The sequence below is a fragment of the Ammodytes marinus genome (assembly GCF_949987685.1).
Source record: "Ammodytes marinus genome assembly, chromosome: 8".
Taxonomy (NCBI): domain Eukaryota; kingdom Metazoa; phylum Chordata; class Actinopteri; order Uranoscopiformes; family Ammodytidae; genus Ammodytes; species Ammodytes marinus.
The window spans coordinates 26061379-26078821 of NC_137212.1; the positions used below are offsets into that span (position 1 = coordinate 26061379).

General features: G+C 38.9%; 1 protein-coding gene across 1 annotated transcript; it reads right to left on the reverse strand.

The window, feature by feature from the left end:
* Positions 1–10393: 10393 nt before the first annotated feature.
* LOC307254100 (kynurenine--oxoglutarate transaminase 3-like) lies at positions 10394–16815 on the reverse strand. Its single transcript, XM_080032345.1, has 14 exons — positions 16737–16815; positions 16332–16422; positions 15980–16041; positions 15201–15345; positions 14872–15021; positions 14707–14793; positions 14453–14578; positions 13831–13951; positions 13492–13568; positions 13312–13401; positions 12470–12656; positions 11029–11102; positions 10839–10925; positions 10394–10693 (listed from the first exon to the last, which is right to left on the reverse strand). Exons 1-14 carry the CDS (start codon positions 16742–16744, stop codon positions 10637–10639), a joined length of 1362 nt encoding a protein of 453 aa, XP_079888471.1. The 5' UTR covers positions 16745–16815; the 3' UTR covers positions 10394–10636.
* Between the last annotated feature and the right edge of the window lie 628 nt (positions 16816–17443).

The window sequence follows — 17443 nt, forward strand, 5'->3', positions numbered from 1 at the left end:
GGCAGAGAAGGCTGGAAAAGGCCATGAAGAAATGGGAAATGGTAGAAAACTATTGGGTTTTTTGAACAATAAACCATGAAAACCTTTTCTAGTAGACCTTGGAAATACACCTTTAAAACCGAGATTTTGCATAATATGTCCCCTTTAAACATATTTTAATGTAATATTACATGACATATGTCTTATTTTTATGTCATACACATTGTAGAAAAGCCATCATGCCAAGGAAATACACCAGGAAGACGACCTGGGGCAACCACACGGAAAGAGCACCTTCTCATCTTTCCCTGTAACCTTCAGGGCTGGAATGTAAAGTATAGGCCTAGTTGTAGAGTATGACAGGCTGATGTTATGATCTAGTTGGGTCTTCTCCTGTGTTCTGAGTCCCAGGCTGTTCTCGCTGGTTCTGATTTTCCTATGCTTTGACCCCCAGACACTAGCTGGCTCTGAGGGTCCTGTGTTCTGACCCCCAGACTGTGTTCTAATCTAACTGGTTCTATCTTTCATTTGAATCTTATTAAAACCTTTTGAATTATAATATGTTGTATTTGATTTTGTTCAGAGTTACTTTCAAGTGTTTAGAAAATTTGCTTTGCTTAATTGACCAAACCCCATCATTCTTTTACTAGTCCGACATTAGTTCTGGAATGGTGTGGCTAGCTTTCAGGATTCTTACTGTTACAATATGTGTTGTTATGGTAGTTTCATAACAACAATCTGATCAAGTGGATCAGATTACCCCACAGCTGGGGTAAAGTGAGCCACATGACAACTTTTTTTAAAACAATCATATTTTCACTGCCCTTTGTCTTGAAAAGATTCTGCTAATGCCCATTTCTAGGAAACATCCTGAATTAATGGGAAATGTGTAAATTTGAGTGATAAATAATTTTAGCTCGCTTAGAGGGGAGCAAATGTAAAAAGTGGCTCAGATTACCCCGTTCTCCCCTATATATATTTTTTTCGTATAATTTTGAAGACCTAGTTGGTAAGAGCAGTCTTTTCGCTTTCTACAACCTGAGCTTTTCTACATTCTTTATTACTGACTGAAGGAATGTGACCACCACACTTTTCTGTTGGCTACACTGAGACACATACAGAGGTAACACAGGTGCTATTTGGCTGTGGGTAGGCCACTCATCTGAACTGTTTGAAAAAACAGTTATAACAGTCACTAAGAAATAACAATAGTCATAGCTATTGTAGCCGTCAGTCTGCCCCAGGGCAGCTGTGGCTACTCTCGTAGTTTACCACCACCGGTATGACTGTGTGTGAACGAATTGAACCAGGAACCCTGTAAAGCGTCTTTGAGTGCCTAGGCAATAAAGCGCTATATAAAACCTATCAATTATTATTATTATTATTCATATACTTATTTCATCATATTTTTCTACAGTAGCATTGTATTTCCATACAAATTCTAACATGCCTAAATATTTAGTCAGACAAATCTAATGTGGCTAATTATAAAACTGGGATCAATCAGCATTATCAAATCATGATTATCCCATCTAACCCTAACAGATTTCTCACATCAAAAATATGAATAATAAAAAAGGAAATCAAATGAGAGAGATTGCAGAAATCAGATGATGCTTTTTTTTTCAAATGGATTTCAATATTAGAATTTCAAACTTATCGTGTCAGAGCCAGAGGGAAGATGGCAGCGATGGCTTCAAGACATGGGGATTGAAATGTCTAATAAGGGGGACACTGCCTTTCCTCTCAACGTGTGAACTATAAAAAAGCTTTTCATTTCCCTATCACCACTAGGATCTAATACCAATCTGTGTTCTCTCTATTCATGCCGTCTGTGTTGCTGCCAGACAAAAAGCCCTTTGAAAAGCCAATTCCTAGGAATTAAAGAAAAAGAGATTAAAATATCATTAGGTGCCACATAATTGAATGTCAATTTTGAATAAACTTGAATTCAATTCCAGGTCATTAAACTAAAACGTGCTAGGCCTTTTTTATCCAATCATACTTTTTCAGCCCCGCAGATGTGAGAACGAGGTGAACTTCAAAATCATTAAATTGAAGGAGAGTTTGTTTGGCCTTGGCGTGCCAGACAGACTGCTTTGATTCTGGGCTCAGCAGCGGAGGGATGAGCAGCTGGAGGAGACATTCAATTGAAACAAAAAAGCCTCGGAAAATTGAAGGAAACGCCAGCGTCACAATATTTAATTATTAAATTCTCCAAAAACAATGGCAACCCAATGAAGTAATCTGCAAGAGTGTGTGCAACGTCATTTGCATAATTGACACAGTCCCCCCCCCCCCCCGTATTTCTCCCCTGTAAATGAATGATGAAGACAATAAAAGATGTTGCTAAAATTGGGAACAATAACAGCAAAATTTCATCAAGGCCCCCATGCTCTGATTAATCTGCTCTTGCAAATCAGTGCAGGGGAGAGAGAGAGAGAGAGAGAGAGAGAGAGAGAGAGAGAGCGAGAGTGAAAAGAGGGTAGGCTTGTGTGTGTGTGTGTGTGTGGGGAGGAGGGGGGGGGCAGGTGATTAACAACAGCATGGACTGGCGCCGTGGACAACGTGTCCTGCTTTGCACAGCTCGAGGGGGCACCACACCAACTCTCTCCTACACAGCTGCTGCTGCAGGCGCTGGCTAGCTGCTGGATCATCTCTGCAAACACTGAATGAGTGCAATCACTTGTATTGTGGTTAACCCCTAGTGAACTGTCCCCATGCCTCAGCACTTAGAAAGCCACCATCTCACTCTACTCAAAAAAGACAGCAGAAGGACGTGTTGATGAACATTCAAGACACTGCAGGTGAATAGGGTTACATTTTTAACTTAAAGATATGCCAAGAATGCTTATGGAAAGTTTAGTTTATATCAGTGCGATATAGAGGAGATTTTAGGTTCGGAGAATTGAAAAAAATTAATGTTGAGATATCGGCCGTTAAAGATGGTTGTACAGTAGAAATATACAGTAGCAAACAGATAAGATTTAGTCAAATATACACCTAAATATTGTTTTCGGACCATTATTTATTCTGGTATTAAAGCAGACATGTTATTGTAGCAGAATAGCAAAAGGAAAAAAAATAAGACATTTTTGCCAAGAGTACCCTTAAAGTTAGAGTGCGTAACTTCTGTCTCCCCCATGAGGAATTCTGAGGAATAACAAAAACACTGTCATTGCATCTACATGAGTTAAGCCTTCGGCGATCGCATATGGATTTTATACCTTCTGCTGTACGTCCAGGTTTTTCTCTTTGCCGCGGAATCAACAACTGAAACATTTCTTGGGATTTTTCTGAGCTCCTGCACCAGTGTCGGGGGGTGACACCAGTTTGTAAACGCTGTCATACTGAGAAATACAGAGAGAGTTTTGAGGAGATGGTCAACTTTGTGTCAACTCGTTTGGCGATAGATTGAATGTAACCGACATTCATTAATGTGAAATAGTTACGCACTATAGCTTTAAGTTCAATGACATGAAGAAGCAACTAATATATTGAGAAGGATATCTTTTCATGGAACTTTCCTTAATGTTTCTAATAGTTTTCCGCTTATTATTTGCTATCAGAGTACACTGCATGCCATTTGAATGATTCACTATGGCGGATCTGTACTAAATGAAAACATAATACAATGAGAGAACTATTACATATCCGGATTTCTAATGAACTGTTTCTCTTTACATTATCTATCTCTCTGATCGTTTAGATAACAACTTTCATCATCATCTTTTGATGTTTACAAAATAAGACAAACTACAAAATTAGGCATCATCTAGATTTATGTTCCATATTCGGCTCCTAATAACATTTTCATTTACTAGCCAATTAACTTGATTGCATTTGTATTCCATGTCTGATTCAACTTTGGGTCGCGGGAGACAGTTATTGCTTGGAAAATTAAATAGCAGCAAAGGCAAAATGACGCAACAGAGAGAGAGAGAGAGAGAGAGAGAGAGAGGGGGGAGGGAGGGGAGGGGGTTATGTCAGGATCCATTATGCTGTAAACAGCCCAGGACAACAGATTACAAATTACAAGTAATACAACCCCATATAAGGCAAGGCATGTGTGTAAAGAAAAGGGTAGTTCCTTTTGTGCGAATAAGTCTTTATTTTCCCAGTTATGATCATTTACATGTTCACTTCACTGAATCTCTTTCTTTCTTCTTCTGAATTTAGTACAAGCCCTGATGGAAACATTAGTGAAAAAAAAAAAACAATACTAATGTTTTCACTCCATTCCTCGCCTAATATCACCCCTGACTCTGTATTCCCACAAGCAAACCGCTATCTTGTAAATTCCATGCAATTAGTAGCCCGAAGCCCCGAACATACCCAGACACACTCATTTGATTTTAACCTCCTCTGTCCAATTAACAAAATGTAGGTTGGGAAATAAATGGCAGACGCCTAAGCAAATTAATTATGTGTCCACCAAGCTGTTGGCCTATGTGATACGGAGCAAGGGCTGGCAATAAGAGGCGGGCACACACTGCCATATGGCCTGTGTGAGAGCGGTATTATTTGTGGGTGCGGTGGTGGTACACCCCTTAAATTCTCACAGATATTTATGTCTCATCATCACAATAGATGCATAACATATGTTGTGAAATGCTGCAGAATGAGTCACATAGAAATGTGTTTTTTTGTTTTACATTTGTTGTTCTGAGGATTAGTCATTTATTTTGATCCTTCTTTGATCCATCGACCCATTTTGTCTTTCTGGACTAAATTAAAATTCTACTGTGACATGGCAAAAGAAAGTTGTTTTTAAAATGCTGCCCTAAACAATAGTCTTGATGACCTGGACTGAGATCACTACATGTCTGTTACAGGAAGATTTATTAAAAGGGGCAGTGCACTCATCTTTACACGTTTGGTCTAGTTTACTTGTGACAATGAACACTATTAGCCCATGGATACAGTTGTAGGCTACACTGTTTTATGTTGCTATGAAAACAGATTTCCAAAGTTTCAAGCAATTATTACTCTGATGAAGGTAGAGTGACGTCATCAGGCTTATGACATCATAATCCTGTCATAGTTTTTTTGTCCTGACCCTGGGCCAACCCCTATGACAGCGCTTGGGCCTGAGCCGTCATTACAATCTGGAGGAGTCGTGGGGTTTTGAAAAGAAGCAAGCAATTAAGCAGGCATTGAAGATCCAATGAAAAGACAATATCGGGTTACAATAGGGGCTATACAGGATCCAGCATTTGTAAAGCATGACCCGCCCTTGAGCCTAAAAAATCTAATATCTGAGCTGCTGCTACAATTGTGTCCATTCCTTTTGAAATGTCTTATCTTGCGAGTCTCTAAAAATGTTGCGGGAGTGTAATAGAAAAAGGCAAAACCATTTCAGCTACTACTTCAACTAAAATCAATCCTACCTATAATAGCAAGGCCTTCCTCTGGACTGCCTACATCAGACACTTAGGGTAGAGCTGTTTGGCAAAGTGTTTAGTTACAGCACATGAAAAGAGGCATTCTGTTGTTCAGCTATGTTCTAACTACAGAATGTGATCAACATGGCCACCTAGAGGTCACATACAATAACACCAACATCTGCTCTCATTTTAAGGCAACACAGCAACCTAAATCCTCCTTAATAACAGGATCGTGCTTTTAAGAGTATTGGCAAAATAATCATAATTAACATAAATTATGAGGGTATTATGCCAACAGACTTCTAATCCACATGGGATCTGGTAACTGCACCCTACATATGTCTGATAACAGCAGTCAAAAACAATAATCCTATTCACATGTTTTAACCGCAGTTTTTTCCCAGCACCAGTGTTCACACTACATTACAACTATGTAGCATTATACATTCATGGTGCTGGATATTCCTGTACATGTACAAATTCACTCGACATGGCACATAGTGTGTGAGTTAATGCTTGACTGTGTTATGTAGAACAGAAACTGAACAAAGGTGAAATGAGTGAACGCATTAACAGGGTCTGTCTGACTGCTTTAGAAAATGAGACAACGTTATGGAATGAAACGTATGAGATTAACATGTCTATATTTACATTATGCAAAAAGGTGCATATGCACAGGTCTTAAAAATGCATTTTACTTATGTTTTTAAGAACACATTTGATCAGACAATTGACAACATAAGAACAAATCCGTCTGTTAAAACCTTTAGAATAGTGCTAAGCAGGATTATGTTGATGATGTTGTTGCACTGTAAGTTCTTTAGAAGCTGAGATTTTTGGTTCAGAGTATTAAAAAAAAATCATTTTGAGATAATGGCCGATCAGGATGGTTGCCAAGGGGCAAAATGCAGAGGTTTAGTCAAATTAACACATTTTGGACCTTAAATTTACACTTGTTTGAACGAAGACATGTTATGGAAGCAAAATAAACAAAAGAACTCAAAATTGACCGGTGCTTGAAAAAATATACAGTTTTGCCTGCAGTGTCTTGCCTCAATCATGTTCAATCAATCTGGCACAATAAATAGCTTACCCAATTAAAAGCTGTGTCGAGCTAGTAAAGTCAACAGTGGTATGGCCTGCACTTAATCTGGTGAAGGAAGCACTATCTGATGAAGTTCCTTTAATTGTAGCCTCAGAGTTAATAGTTAATGTTCCAAGCTACTTGGCATGAAATTATGCTATTGGTAGAGATGGAGGTTCTGCTAAAAAAACTGGGGGGGAAAGATGAGGGGCTCACCACTGCCAACCTCTGTATTAACACCTACCCAGCATGGTTGTGTCAACTTGTGAATTCATGTAGACTGATGGAAACTCTATACGAGGTTCATACATAACCACACTAAATAAATGACACCTGTCTGCTTGGGCAAAAGATCAATTTCCTTTACATATACATTTCTGCAATTTAGTCCGTACTCGTTCCCAGTACTGTGTCCACAGCCTCATGGTTATAACATGACAACAGCTATAGCTCCCCTGGTCATTTGATCCCTAGGAGCCATCTAGAGATTATGAGGTTGCATCTGACAAATTGTTAGAGTGGTTTACTTTGATTTTGAGGTTAGCGATTCCAAAAAAAAAAAACGATAAACTGATTAGTTCTGTCCTTATATTTGCAACAGATGGTCATGTTTGTAATATTTTGAGTGTTTCTCTTTTCTGAACACAGTCTGCTAAGTGTTATTTTCCAAGTTGCACATTTTCAGGATCATTTTTGGAAACGTTGCTCATGGGTAATTTTGTAATTGTTGTTGTCATTTTAAATATATAATAATAATAATAATATATAATATTTCCTGCATCATTACTCATTCTTAGTAACCATGTTAAAAGATATAGCTAACCAGCCTTTTACTTTGATGACACTACATGCTCATATGGTCTAAATGTACAGTCTACATGTGCATGTATTGTATGTAAGGTAATAGTATTCACTTGTTCATAAGCGAGGGGAATAACCCAATAAATAGCACATGTTCTGACAACATTAGTATTCACTCCGACCTCTTATTACATCTTTTAACACTGTCTCTGGCCATATGTAAAATATTTCCCAACCCACTGAAGCAGCAGCCATCTTTGAAAATGTCATATCTATAGAAATGCCGAAATATTCAAAATGAAATAAACATGAAACACAAAACAATGTATTTTTTTTCTCTTTTGTATAACTTTAGTAGAATAGGAAAACAAATACTCATACCACATACAATGAGCATTGTCTAGTTTTGTAACAGTCTGATGAACTTTGTCTCCCTCAAGTGGTCTATAGGTAACCTCACATCATTATACACACTGTTGTGTAGATCCAATTACAACCTCTTTTTATTTTCAAATGTTCTACATATAAATAGTTTTTTGTATAGTAGACACATCTACCGGTTATATAAGGAAAAGCACAAGTGTAAACATGTACTTTCCTGTAGCCATTATGTCAGTGTTATTAGTTATCAGAGGGCCATATTACAGAAACTTCCTATCTTAAGTCCTAAATTAAGATAGGAGAGTCTAAGATTGGACTTTTTCTGATTTGGTATTTCATAATGTGGGTCATTCCTTTCCATAGCCTTTCAGTAAATAAATTAACTCTGTCTCCATTGACTTAGTTTAAAAAAAGAAAAAATAGAAACACACCCATGAGTCTAGCAAAACAGTCAGGACAATGCACATTAATGAACATGTACAGCAGTACACGTAAATACACGTGCTGCTTGGTGGTCTGACGATACAAAATAAAAACACTCATTAACCATTTTAGCTATATTTGAATAGAAAGGCCAACTACCATCCAAGAATAGAGCTGAAACTAAACCACCAAGTATTGATCAAAGGAAGAACTTTGTTGCCAACTTTGGTGGATTGAAAGGGCAGACTATTTAAATACACAGTGATAGTGGCCTAGTGATTCTTTCTTCCGCTGCATAACTCAACCGAGTGGTAAAGATGAATCAGTCAGGTCAAGTGTAATAGGGTATACAGGGCTGGCCCATATACCATTTTACAGACTTCGATCAAAACCAACATTAATAATCCCAATGCACTCCCTGAAACAGAGTATGTGACCCGAGACAGCATGCTGCGTAGTTTGTTGATGCTTTAATAACTTTCGAACAGTAATAAAATCGAAGTTCCTTACTTTTTCCCCACAGCTGTTGTTCCGTTCCAAATCAGCTGTCCTCTGTGCCATCATCTACCTTTTACAGGAGCTTTTCAATTCATCCCGGAACGTGCATCTTTTCGGTGATTTATATATCCATACAAAGATCCAATATTGATAGACTTTTGTGTCCATATTATACCCATTATTGACCGAGTATTCCCATGATGCAAGAAGCAAGTCACAGTTGATGAGCATGGCAGCGCTGCATACCAAACGTACACAAACAGCTAAGCTAACGTTAGCATTTCACTGAACATTGCTTTTTTCCTTAGGAGTTTGCGCTAATGTTGTGTTATAAAGTTAAGAGACACATATTATATTCTTCCTCCATCTCTCTCTCCCTACTGAGCTTGGTGCAGCATTTAGTTTGCCTTGTTCTGGTAGCCTACAGCTGCTTCGCTTTGAAAGGTCAGGGGCAAACTAGGTCAAAGATCAAATAATTTGATGATGTTAAGTTGAGTGTTAAATTTGTATCTTAACAATTGTTTTATATATAACTTGTATATCTGAATATTATTTATTATTATTATTATTATTATTCTTTCGGACAATTCCACACAATACACAATTATCTCTTTCACATCATACTTTGTGTTGTCCGAAGGGTGACGGAAGAAGCCAAAGGCTTATTATCAGGTCCCGCCCCCATTTTCATCAGATTCAGATTCAGATACACATTTACTGTTACAGAAAAGAAGAAAAAAAAGAAAAGAAAAAACTATTTTTTTTTGATGATTTTGCTATTTTTTTTTGTTAAGCAGCTGCAGTCCAATACACAGTCAATTTTCATTCTCATTATTCATTGACCTTGCACAACTGACATGCTTTCCATTTTCCCAATGAATTTTAATTACTCATCGTTATCCTCTCTTTCCACTGTAGCCATTTTTACGATGTCTCCTTTGATATCAGCGATTCCAGCGATTTCTCCTTAGATAGCTGTGATGTCTCCTTTGATAGATGCAATACCGGATACAATTTTTGCTATCCCCTCCCGAACAGCAGTAATAGCCTGTTTTGTTCCATCCATACCTTTCGACGCTGTATATCTTCCATCTCTCCCTTCCGCTTGTGCAACAATGAGTTTCTTCAGTTTGCGATACAGAACATACAAAGCAAATCCCAAAGCAAGCATCCCCACAGTCATGCCAGCGAAGATGTATACATCTTCGACATCCTCAATGTCCATTATCTGACAACATATGTTGCAGTTTAAAATACTTTTGCGAAAAAATCAAAAAATACAAATATTCCGAATAGGCCTACTGAATTGAGCTTTGAATACTAATCGAATATTCGGATAATACGGGCGAGCCCCGATATGCCTACTACATCATGAATGTATCATGAACATGAAGTCAGTGTACGTTTACTTCACAACAGTATTTTATCCAGAAAACCAATTATGAAATTAATAAAACGTCCTATATGGTGCCATGTAAATCTGGGAGTTGAGCCCTGGGAATTTTTGGAAGACCCTGTATCATATGTACGATCGGACTATTGTATAAGCCTACATAGGAAGTCTTGTGATAAAGTGCTTTTTAGTTTACTAGACCAACCTTTCCAGCATAAATAATGGGCCATATTGGAGTCATATGCAGCATTTAATGGCTGTGGTGATGCATTTTTATATTGTGGCACTGGCATTAATGTGTTATGGCAAACTGATTAGGGGGTTGTGGTTTGGAAAACAACAAGCGGAGTAAACCCATTTATTAAATTACATTGACTTTAATAAAACTGGCAGTAAAAACAAACATCTTACAATGAAGGCTTTCCAAAGAGAAATGGAATCCAACTTTGAACCCTGGCAAAGTCCAAGGGGGTGGATATCGTTGATTCAATGCAATACATTGTAATCCTATTTAGAAATCTGTCTACACCTTTACAGTCTACACAACCCTTGAAAACAGGATAGCGGTCAAAGTCTGGGGAGCAGACATTTTACTAATAATACTACTACTACTATTAGCTTTTTACCCATTCACAGTCCGTGCACATCAAACCTGTTCCTTAAGCGGCAGAGATGTCCCATAGCATAGCTTTAAACCTTATTCCAGTTTTTTAAGATGGCCTCCGCTGCATCAAGAGTACTGTCTCGCTGTTGAAAAAAGGAAGACAATTGACGGTTACAAAACATATTGTGATTTTCAACCGAGTGCCCCTCCTCAGCCAACATCTAGCGTACCTTGATAATTTTTTATTTGCTTTGTTTTTTGTTTGTTAACAGACAGTTTTGGACTTACCTTTATGAAGCACAGGCGAATATATTTCTCAAACTGCTTCCTGGACTCATCTCCAACAAATGCGGTGACTGGAATAGCTGCTAGTTTCTAGGTATTAAAAGTGTTATTGTTAAGAAGATTGATAAAAGAAAAAAAAAGTATTGTACAGTTGTTGTATGGAACAAAATTTGAATGAACTCAGTTAATTTACCTTTTCTTTAATCATCCACTTGACAAACTTGTAGTCATAGGCTTCATCCTCGACCATGTGCGACAGGTCCAGATCTACAATGAACACACATTGAATAATCATTTTTAATATCCTCCTTGTTTAACAGGAAATACAACAACGATAAAGTATTTAATTGGTACACATTGTAAAGTTTTGTTCAAGCACACATATATGCCCAGGAGGAGTAATCTCTGAATTCCTCACATTAAAAGGTATTTCCTTTCAAACTTGTTTTACAAACACACTTTTTTGTTCTGTATTGCAGTAGTTATCCCCTAGCCTGGCTTCGCCCGCCTACCTACTTCCACCCAAATTTCATTTTCCCTTCAGTAGTCAGTCTGGGGCTAGGGTGTATTAGTGGGATCTAGCTGAGGAAAATTTCCGGCTGTCCAATCAGCGAACAGAGTGAGTGGCTGAGAACGATGACGTCGAAGTCGCGCTCCAGTTTCAGTTGAATGCTGCGTTCCTTTATACTCTGAGATTTCGGACTTGGTAGTTCCGAGTTAAGACCTGTCTGTGTTCCAGTGCATCTGCTCGCGAAAGTATGGACGCCTACAACCTTTCTCATCCAAATAACTAAACGTTAGTTAACTTTCTAGCAAGTTACCGTTGCTAGGTACCGGTAGATCCTTTGACTACAATTTGTAGTGAAGTCGGAAATTTCCGAGTTCCCAGTACAACCGGAACGCACCGTCAGAAGCCGGCTCATGACATACGTCACGACCAAACGTTATGCGATTGGTTGGCTGATCCAGAGTGGCACTAGGCAGATCCAATAGTTTTAAACTTCAACAGACACCCGCCTTCAAGTGAGTGAACGTTTGCCAAATAGAGCAGTTCCAGACCTTCTGTACAAATGAAATGAAGTACAATGGTCTGGTTGGACCAGGCTAGTTATCCCCTGGGCAAAACATGAGTTTAAAGCTTCATGAATGTCAATCATTGAGTCAATCACACATTTTTCAACTCCAAAATGAAAAAAGAGGGACTTCATATTAACTGATGCTTTCAAAGTCAAGTCAAGTTAAGATTTAATTATATAGCAGATTTAAAAACAACCTCACTTGCCCAAAGTGCTGTACAGGAGAGCAGCTAGTCATCGTTCACGGTTACAGAGACTCGCCTCTTTATAGCGCTCTGTCTCCTGATTGGATAAAAAGAGCTGGATACTCTAAATTTTAACTGGCAATCCTGCAAAGCTGAATGACTGGGAGACCTGTGTTATGAACTGTGCATACTGTTTAAGTGAATGCTGTATGAATATAGAGAGATTTAACACATATAATAACAAAAAGATTTCACTTACTTCCCCTTTAACATAACAAAGTTACAGTTGGAATGAGCGATTATAAGCTTTACTTGCACGCAGCACCAGTGTGAATGTTTTAGATGTGTCGGTCTAAATGTTCAGTTTACTCACTGAGAGATGTGACGTCCACGAGCATGAAGTAGCCTCCCTCTGGGATGACAGGAGTCATGCCAGCATCCTGCAGGATGGCAGCCATGCGGTCTCTCTTACCCTCCAGCTCCTGTGCCAGGGAGGAGAAGTAGCATTCTGGCTGACCCATCAACTCTACGTTATAGAGCAAGCCTTGAGCCACGGCCTCCTGAAGAGAAAAACATTATCAATTTTAAAAGGGGTGGTTCAGTATTTTTTAAGTGGGGTTGTATGGGTTACTTGAGCATAGTTAGTGTGTTACCTTATGGAGCTGGTGGTCGGCACAGTCACATGTCCCTGTAGCAGAAGTCAGCCTTGTATTGTTTCTCTACCTATACAGTATAAATCCTAACTTAAAACCTAGATATATGTTCAATTGTACGCTAAACTGAGATTTTTTTACCACAGCTTTAGTTTGCCACCAGACTTTTTTTCTTCTTCTATCACTCCTCCAATCAGCTTCTGGACTCAGATCTACTGCAGAGTATTCAAGGGACACAAGAAAACCAAAACAAACAGCTGTCTGGCTGCAAACAGTGGGGAAAAAATCTCAGTTTAGCGTTTAATTGAAGGGATATTTAGGTTTTAAGTTGCAACAGTACAAGGCAGACTTCTGCTACAGCAAAATCTTTCCCTCAACTCCTTAAAATGACTGCGTTGACAGCCAGCTCCATAAAGTTACATAATAACTTTGCCTGAGGACCCCATACAACCCACTTCAAAAACACTGGACTATCCCTTTAATACTAAAAATTTTATGAAATGATCCTTTGTCCTCTTTAGTGGATTTCAAATGGGCATTTGTAAGAGCTGTGCGTACTTGCCTGTAAAGGTGTTGGGCACGTGTACATAGTATTCTGCATGACGGTCTGGAGATGCTTTATCAGGTGCTCGGGTCCTACAGACCAACCAAGCTAGGAGACACACATTTCATCGACATGATGAGCAACTGAAGTGATGTTTGATATTAGAAAATGTTGTTCTAAAATTCATAGACGTCTTACCTTCCATCCCGTAACGCTAAATGTTTTGCCTGCACTGCTGATGGTGATCGTTCTATCCCACATTCCAGGGAGAGTGGCTATAGAGAGAGAAGTTGATAACAAACCTCAACTAGTTGAATATTACTTGAGAAAAACAAATGTCAGAGCCATATTGTATGGATTATCAGTGACAAATTTTTTTAAATTGTCAATGTTAACAATATAATTTCATTAGTCCACAATAGCACTAGCATTTCTAACAGTGACATTTCTGTTGTGTTTCTTCTATGAATTAAAATGGATGATTTTCTCTCCAGCCACTTCTTCCTCAAAAACAAGTATGTTAGGTTAAGGACGTACCAATCTTGATGTGTTGGTGTCCCCTGTAGATGAGCCACTCGTACACCTCATCACTGAAGCACAGAGTGTCATGTTTAATACAGAGGTCGGCAATCATCTGAAGCTCGTCTCTGGTGAAGACCTGCAGTAAACAGACAGGAAATACTCTAAGCTTTTTCTGTTATGTCAACTCACTGATACAATTTTTAGAAACTATAAGTGATTTCAGATTTTGCAGATATGTAAATTTAAGGCGGTTCACTGCAGGTGAATAGGGTAACGTTTTAACTTATAGACATCATCGTGAAAATGTGCCAGTTCATTACTTACATTAAAACAATTCTTCTTTGTATTACACATTTTTCAGAAATGTTTGTATAACTAGGCAAATGTGGCCATATCGAACTAATAATGCGTTCTTATAAAGTTCTTACAAATATATAGTTCTATATGATAAAAGAAATTAACAATAACAATAAAAGAGTACAATAAACAAACCATGCTTCTTATGTTATAACAGGCCAGCAATTGGGGGGGGGGGACAATACAAGTTTATTGCTAAGTGCTAAAATGCTAAGGTATTAAAGTGTTATTGCAGATTCCCATAATGCCTTATAGTGATGATTGTGCCGTATATACGTACCTTCCCAATAGGATTGTTGGGCGTGTTGATGATGATGGCCTTTGTCTTAGAGTTGAATTTACTTGCAAGCTCATCTGGGTCAAGGAACCAGTCGGCACTTGTGATCGTCTTATTTCCAGACTCCTTCTAAAATATTGCAGAAGACATAATGCGTCATGGCTCCTCAAATCTCCAAACAGCACACATGAAGACGTGCAGTAATTCAATGGACCATATGGAGCACGAATGACCAACAGCCATAGCTTTAAACTTACGAGGCGTAGCGGTATCAACACAGGCTTGGCGCCCGCCATTCGCACCATGGGCACATAGCAGTCGAAGAAAGGTTCTATTATGATGACCTGGAGAAAGAAACATTAAGTTCACTGGAAATATTGGGAGCATGTGTTGTGAATGTGTGTATATGATTGAGTCTTCACCTCATCTCCCTCTTCCACTAGGCCTTGCATGGTGCTGAATAAGGAACCATAACCTCCGACTGTCACCAGGATTTCTTTGAAAGGGTCAATTTGGCGCCCACACACCTTCCCATACACCTGAGAGAGGGCCTTCACCAGAGATGGATGACCCTGGCAAATCAACACAAGTTATAAAAAAAATCGGTCTGCTAATAGCTTAGGTTTGAACAAATACTTTACTATGATGTACATTTTAAGTTGAGCAGGTCAATCTATACACAACCTTTTTTTATACTGCTACTCAAACGAATGGAGGATGTCAGTTTATTATTGAGTGTGTCAGCCCTTACAAAGCCCCTGGTGTACTGGTTCATCCTGTCATCTGATGCAGCCGTCGCTAGCGCTTCCTTGACGTAAGAAGGAGGAGGGATGTCTGGAAAACCTTGGCCCAGGTTAACAATGGAAGGGTCTGCTGCCACTGACGTAAAGGCCACCCTGAACGCACCATGAAATAAAGCATTACTGGACAGGACAGAAACCACACCAAAAACCAAAAAGGTGAACAGCCACATGATATCACCAGCAACTAGTGAAGTGAAGTTCTCATTAACACTGATCTGAGTGTTGAATAATAATTAGACTGAGATAACCTAATTGGAAACATAATAAAAAAATAAATAAAACACTTCCTCGTTATGATTTCTAACGGAAACCTATTGCTTTGCTATTTCTGTGCAGTGAACCAGCTGTGTTTTCCTTGCATGCTGTTAATAGATTACTACATGCTAAGGTGAAACACTGCAGGCAAAGACAGTGTGTTGCCTTGATGGGAAATGACTAGGTGTAAACTGTAGAAGGTTGATAAAAAAATACATCAAGCATCTCATTTGATTTTACATTTCTCAACTACCTTTAAATTGGCTAAATTGATTACATCAAGAATATAGGGCCCTTAGTTGTACTTCACACCCTAGTAGCCAGACCAACTGTACTCTTGTATAACACCATACATCTGTCTGAACCTTAAATGTATTAGTACAACAATACAGTATGGTGATAAAATGGGCACCTGATCAGAGGTCAGAACTCCCCTTTACAAAGGCATTATTTTGTTGATCCATTCACATACCACACATTCTTGTCCAGTCCTTCAATTCTTTTGGAGTTTGTGTGCCGTGACATCATTAAATGCTGCAACAAAAAACCAACATACATCACACACACACACACACACACACAACCAAATCAACATCTCACTGTGTATTTACATTTTTACATTCTTTCTGCAATGACACAACTATTATTTTTAAGCCAACGAACTGCATGGTACAAGTCAAATACTTTATGGACCACTCACAGATGGTTCTGTAAATGAATATACTAAGACTTGACTCAGTGGTTTTGGACTGTTATGTATTGTTAAGACTTACAAGTTGTTTATTACAAGACTATATCATGTTTTTTTTTGAGCAAGCACTTACTTGTGAAGTACAGAACCTTCTTTTGCAGTGTATGTGAGCCGAGTGACATACGGACTTGGAGCAATTCAGGACGTGTCGTGCTATGTTCATGCTGTACAAAAAGAAAAAAAGAAAAAAAGATATATATACATACAATGAAAATTTGATTTACTTATCATGCTCTCCTGTGATAACTGGTGGTGTTCTGCATACATGATGATTTTCTCATATCTCACTTGGATTTTGACAGTATGTTGATGTGTATGGATTGGCTTGACATGACCCAAACCAACCACTGCCACCAAAACTCTTCTTTACTTTCAACCCATTTTCCAGGACTAAGGTCATGGCATAGCCTACAGTGTTGTTTAATGCATTAGCAACTCAAATAGTAGAAGCAAGCAAAGTTAATGACGATGCCCTTACCTTTGCATAAGTCCGAGGTGTATGCCAGTTATGAATGCCAGAGACAGGTTGGAATATAGCTGAATATCAAGCGTTTGTAGTAGCCTACTCGGACGGAAAAGGGGCAACCTTGGGCTTCAGGGAAAAGCGGGTGCTAATTGAATTTAGTACAGTAGATGGCGCCAGTGTGCTAGTCTTACATTAGTGCAGCACTGGCTCTTGACACAGATTCAGAAGCCCTGGGCAATCAGTGTTTTACCGTTACTGAGTGTTTATTAAGTGGGAAGTGTTTTCAACCCACAGTTTGCCCTCAGGGTTTTTTCTTGAAATAAAGTAAACATGAAGGTTGTGAGTGAACTATCGTTGTGCTATCGTTAGCTACAGCCACACACAAGCGTCATATAAAGCTAGCCGCTCGTGGATTTGTGCCAGCGGTAGCAACATTTTAGTTCGTCATGGCTGCAAAACGGACTTTCCATGAGTCACAAAGATAGCAGCTCCTGTCCTTAAGAAACACGTACCATGAAATGATAGAAGTTCAGCCAGTAGAGGGTCAGCAAACGTCACTTACTTGTCCTGCAGTTTATTTCCCAAACTGGCCTCCGGTGCAGTGCATGGACCTATTAACTGTACAATACTGTCAGGAGGAGGAGTCGACGTCACCACCGTGCTGCCTTCACTGTCCTCGGAAATTATCAATGCAATGGGGGTATACTATCTATATGGTG